This window comes from Populus euphratica, unplaced genomic scaffold, assembly GCF_000495115.2.
Source record: "Populus euphratica unplaced genomic scaffold, PopEup_1.0 scaffold125.1, whole genome shotgun sequence".
NCBI classification, from domain to species: domain Eukaryota; kingdom Viridiplantae; phylum Streptophyta; class Magnoliopsida; order Malpighiales; family Salicaceae; genus Populus; species Populus euphratica.
Genome location: NW_011500014.1, coordinates 101,352 through 107,577, shown reverse-complemented (window position 1 = coordinate 107,577; position 6,226 = coordinate 101,352). Strand labels below are relative to the sequence as shown.

The following is a 6,226-nucleotide window of genomic DNA, read 5'->3' as shown; positions in this document are numbered from 1 at the left end:
TAGATAAATTAAGACCATCCCAATTCCATTTTTGCCTTTTTGGTTTTCAAAAAAGAAAGTAAGTTTAATGCTCATTTTCGTTCATTTCCATCATGATAATAATAGAATTTTTTGTAAATTTTAATTACATGATGTTATTTATACGTTAAAAGTATACAAAATGTTTAAATAATTTCTCATTATATATACATATATAATAGATAATATATGAATAATTATGAATAATTTCTAAGCAAATGCTATTTTGACGAATGTTCCAACTGACCAACATTGTCTATTCATATTCTAGCAACAAAGACAATGGTTAATTACAAAGTAATAAAACTAAGAAGAGCAACAACAATGCCTCATTTTTCTTAGGCAGTGTTTGGACATTTTCTTACATTTAAAAAAAAATTGTCAAACCCGGCATAGCACGGGTCAATTATCAAGTGTACGTCTACAACAAATCATAAACGATATTTTATATTTTGGTACAGATTAAAAAGGGAAAAGGAAAAAAAAAACCCTACTCAAGTTCAAATATTGGTCACCATCTCTATATGTACATGTTTATTTTTTATTATATAATTCCTATATCCATACCAGGACAATTAATAAAACTAATCACACAATTACACAAACTATACTCAGTTGGCACGATCATTTTTGTCAACAGCAGACGCGGATGCATTCGTAGGAGAAGAAAATGGCAATGAAGGTGGCACAAACATTGTCATTGAACTTGGAGCTGGCTGAGAATTTATTGAAGACGTCGTTTTGTTGAAGTAGCTTGCACATGGGTTGCCTTTTGGAGGTGATGATGAGAAGCTATTAGAAACCGGTCCCCGTTCCGACTTTGGAACTAAATTATTAACAGCGCCTAGATTTGCAACACCAGTAGCGCTACTACCAGTTCCATTGCCAATGATAGAAGTGAGAGCATCTGCTAAAGCAGATTGGAAACTTGGGTCTGCTGTAATTGCCTTGGTTGCAGCAGCTATGGTATCGGCTGACAGGGACTGCTGAGAAGTGGCAGCTGCCAGGTCATTAATCTTTTGCGTGTAGAACTGATCATAAATGTTACGCTGATCCATAGCTGGTCTTCCAATGTTTAAAGTTCCAAGTTGGTTAATCCTGTTGTTAGACTGCCCGAAGGTAGTGAGGAAACCATTGCCCCAAGGCATTGCGGTAGACGCATCAGAGGAGCCAAAGTTGAGGCTTGTTGAAGCAAATTTTTGAATGGTAGGCCGGTAGCTTGTAGTAAATCTATTGAAATGAGATGAAGTACTGGATGGGTTTGAAGTGAGGTCAAGAGTGATTGTAGGGTATGGAGATTGAGATGACAGTGAAGAGTTGTGCAAATAGAATTGCTTTGAATTTGAGTTATCGGATAGATAGTAGTTTTGTCCATGGAGGTCAATGGCGATGGTGCCGGAGTTATTGAAACCAGCAGTTCCTGCAGGGCTCGATGATGAGCCAGACAGTAACATGGAAGCAGCTGCAGAAGTTGTAGAAGCCATAGCCGTGGCAGAATTAGGAAGTGGGTGGTTGTGCGTTCCTTCATAGGTGGTGGTTAAGATGGACATATCTTCAGCACATCTTTGTACCTGAATTTAATATACAAGAAGCTACGCTTACTTAGAGTTATTGAAAAAGGGAATACATTACATACTGGTTCAGGCACTGTCAAATAAAAAATATAGCACGTTCTGTTTTAATTCTTTTTTTTCTTGTTTCTTTTTTTAGCTGAATATGATCTTACTTTTATTAAAAATGGAATGGAAGGTAGCGCATCAGGTCGTTCTTAATTTAATTTTTTTTTTAAATACCGTTCTTACTTGAGAAGGTGATTTGTGGTTACCTGTTTCCGTACTGGGCATGATGGTGCAACAGTGCAGCGATAGTATGCTCGAGGACATGGGTTCCCTTTGGCAATTTTTTGCCCATATTTTCTCCATTGGCACCCGTCATTCATCTGTATAGGCATCACTAACTTGTCATTGCAATATTATCATAACAGACTACATTGATTAAGGAACAAATTTCTCTGAGCCTCTTAGCTTTGGTGGTATACATGTGTTATATATAAGAGTCTTAGATAATATTTTAAAATATAAATATAATATATTTTTTTAATTAAAATTTTTTAGTTTAAAATTTATATAAATATATATTATTTTAACTTAAAATTTATATAGATATATATATTATTTTATATTTAATTTTTATCAAATAAATAAAAATAATATATCAAAATCATGAGCGCTAATATCATATCATAAAATTATTTTAATTTAAAAATTTAATTTCATAAATAAGGTTTTAAAATATAGTTTATATTATTATTTTTTAGTAATAAAAATATTCTTAAATTTAATTTCATAAATAAGGTTTTAAAATATAGTTTATATCATTATTTTTTAGTAATAAAAATATTCTTACAGAGAATCAATCTTCTAAATAATTAATGAATCACTAAGAAATTAATTATTTATATTGTTTTTCTATTACTTGATGAGGAAGTCTCGTTTGTTGAAAAAACATAGATAAAAGAAAAGGATTGAATATGTCAAAGCTTATAATGACGCGCGTGTGTGTGAATATATATATCGTCAATTTAAAGTTAAAGTCCGCATATTAATACTCAGTATAAACTGACCGTTGGGGTATCGCATCTAGCTCTGACAGAAACCCTAGCTTTCTTTGCAGGGTTTTGCTGGGGAACTTCATCATCTCCTCCTCGCATTGTCCTGAGAACTTTACTGGGTGGCCAAGTCTCCCCGGCTTCTTCCTTTGGCTCACCAAAACTGTTCACGGGGCTTGGATTCGGCAAAGTCTCATTCGTAGCAGATTTAGACGCTTCAAATGTACAGAGTGATCCAAGAGAGAGGCTTTCTTTAACTTGCTCATCGTGATTTTTCCCCTGGCTAGAAGTTTTATTATTCTTTCCATCCCTTTTAGGTTCACTCGAAATTCTTCCAAGGGTAAGCGACACGAGCTCGTGTTCTTCAGTTCCTTGATGATCATCGACAGTATCTGTAGATTTCCTAGTTTCTTCTTGCTGAATAATGTCATAGAATTGCACTTGAAGGGTCCGATAATCCTTCACTATACGATCCAAATGTATTTTTAGCCTTTGATTTTCTTTTCTTACTTCACCCATCTCAGCTCTTGCAGATTCAAGCTGATCATCCTGCACATGCAGATATTGAGAAAACAATCTTAATGTTAATATTGTTTCTGATGATGAAGCTACAATCTACAAGTGTGAAAACTACATTAGTGCCACCATCCATACGGACCATTATCTTATATAAAATTTAATTTAATTAAAAAATAAAAATTATAAAATTCAAATTCATAATTAATTCAGATACTAAACCAAACAATTATTTCAATTCAAAAACATAATGTCCTGAACTCTAGCTAAACCTCGAGATGAATGGCCTTTCCATACTCCATCCAGTACTTGAGAAGTAGGTATTTGGTCTTATAATGGCCACAAAAAAAGCTTTGAGAAATATTAAACTTGAGATTTCATGGATATGATGAGATTAAAGGTTCACCACCGAACCATTTTTTTATATAAAGAAATTAAAAGCTTAATTTGATTTATTTTTTTTTTTGAGAAGGAGAGAATATTAGTTCCAAATTGGGTTAAAACTCATTGACATCTATCCTCGTGAATTTAAAAGCAAGTGTGGCGATTCATTTAAATAGGATCCAAAGAAAACTGAGAGGAATAAGGAAATTTCACGCATAATTGCTTAGTTTAGATATTTTAATATTTCTAGGAATAGATTTTTTATATACATATATCAATATGATTGGCAATAAAAACGTGAAAAAACGATTCTAACCTGTTCCTTTTGGCAGGAAGATTCTTTTGCGTCAACTTCCATGCTGGTTCTTTCCTTTTTCGTCGCTCCAACCACCTGTTTAAGAATTATACTTGTGAAATAACTATTTTAGCTTAATAATTTAAATTATTAGATAAAATTTTAAAATATAATTTATATTATTTTTTAATATATTCTCTCAAGTAAAAGTCCTTTCAACTTGAAATTTATATAGATTCACACTATCTTATATTTAATTTTTATAAAATAAATAAAAATAATAAAATTCAAACTCGTGACCGTTTGATTATCAAAACTTTGATATCATATCATAAAATTATCTCAACCTAATAGTTTAAATTGTTAAATAAATTTTCAAGATATAGTTTATATTATTATTTAACACTAATTAATATAAAAGAAAACCCAAAAGGATAAAAACATAGTGTTAAAATGGGTAGGGTTTTGTCAACCCTTATTAGTTTGCAAAAATAAATAAAAAAACAATCTTTCTATTTTGAATTCAAAAGTTAAATAATGGAGTATCATAAAATTATCTCAATCTAATAGTTTAAATTGTTAAATAAATTTTCAAGATATAGTTTATATTATTATTTAACACTAATTAATATAAAAGAAAACCCAAAAGGATAAAAACATAGTGTTAAAATGGGTAGGGTTTTGTCAACCCTTATTAGTTTGCAAAAATAAATAAAAAAACAATCTTTCTATTTTGAATTCAAAAGTTAAATAATGGAGTAAATCTAATGCTTCATTTTTATTTAATCATAGAAAAAAAAATCTAGCTTCATTTATATTTAATTTATAAAAAAAAAAAGAGAGTAAACTTCTCATCACTAGACCAATCCCTTGAAGTTATATAAACAAAACTATACCACCAAGTTCATATGACTGTAAGACCAATATAGATTCTTAGGTCTCAGAATCTTACAAAATCTTCGATATATATTCCAAGAAGTCATTTTCGTGTGGTAATATATATGGAATTATGATTGGTGTGGTTATAGTTCTTGATAAGAATTGTGTCATCGAAACTTTATTAATTCATGGAAGGAGAGCCTCAGATCCAGTCAATATTTATTTATATAAATCTTAAACTTGCATTCAATACTGTAAAGGAGAGCCTCAGGAAGAGAGAGGAGGTGTCACAAAGACTATCTACTACCTGCTTGCCTGAATCTCTGTGTTGTGGTGAAGATGATCTCCGGTCATCATTTTCATGGCATCCTCTTTGACTTCCGACCTGTAGCAAACAAGAAGGGCAGCCATGAAGATCTTGGCATAAATGAAAACTATAAACTGTAAATCAAGTAGAATTTTGCATTATACAAAAAAAAAAAAGATCTGCTCTACAAAGAATTAATTAACTACCATAAAATAAATTCAATAAAACAAAGATTTTGGAATATGGTTTCTTGATTCTATATTCGATCCCTCATGTATTCTTGAAATATCTCCGTGTAGTTTTTTTTTCTACTTTCTAAAACTCGGTTGATATATATTTGATTGGGATTCATAGAACATGAACTTCACTTCACTTGTAATATTCAAAATGAGATTTTTAATTAGAACAAAGGATAAGGGGGCGGGCGAATGAATTCCAAAAGGGAAAATATGAATCACAATTAACAAAAGAACAAGCTTAATTAACCTTAGCAGCAGCAGCATCTTCTCTGCAACTACCTTCATCACCACTAGAATCAACTCTATCATCCTCCTTCAGCAAAACTTCATGACGAGGTCTTCTCATGGCATCCTCCACATCCATTTTTATCATTTCTTGTTCCTGTTTCCAACCTCTTTTCTTTTTGGCTCTCAATAACACCCCCCTTCTTATATATATTTAGAGCATGCTATATTTGACTGTTTTTTTTATATATAAAAAAGGAAAGAAAAAGAAATTCAACCCTCGATAGCCTTACAAGAAAAACACTCACATAAAAAATGTCAACCTCCAATCCAATACTACAAACAACTATTACATGCATCCTTCTATCTCCAGCCATTAAAAGTAATACAACATGTTAAGAGAGAGAGAGGGGTTAAAGCCGCAATGTTCGGGCCCCATCTACTTTGAAGTTTCCTTCGTTACAAAAGTCACGATACATTCATGGTCAAACTTTAGCTACCTCCTGTATTACCCTTTGGTGACTGCAGTTTCTATCCAAATGCGGGTATGCATGATTGTACAGTTAAGATCGAGGTCAAACATGGGCTAATGAATCGATGCTATTGGTCCAAGCATTTGACCTTCAATAGCGTATTGATATCTAAGATTCATGAAACGACAGAAAAATAAATAAAGAAAGAAAGAAAGAAACAGGGATTGGTTGATGGAGCGTGAACTCGGTACAGCCTACTTAATTAGATTCTTGCACGTTTCG

The 6,226-nt window shown here is 32.0% G+C and overlaps 1 protein-coding gene across 1 annotated transcript; it reads right to left on the bottom strand.

Annotated features, from left to right (window-relative positions):
* Positions 1-308: 308 nt before the first annotated feature.
* Positions 309-5,672, bottom strand: LOC105141593 (probable WRKY transcription factor 72). Its single transcript, XM_011048855.1, has 7 exons — positions 5,494-5,672; positions 5,008-5,085; positions 3,843-3,917; positions 2,642-3,175; positions 1,844-1,957; positions 599-1,589; positions 309-430 (listed from the first exon to the last, which is right to left on the bottom strand). Exons 1-6 carry the CDS (start codon positions 5,617-5,619, stop codon positions 630-632), a joined length of 1,887 nt encoding a protein of 628 aa, XP_011047157.1. The 5' UTR covers positions 5,620-5,672; the 3' UTR covers positions 309-430; positions 599-629.
* Positions 5,673-6,226: the final 554 nt, after the last annotated feature.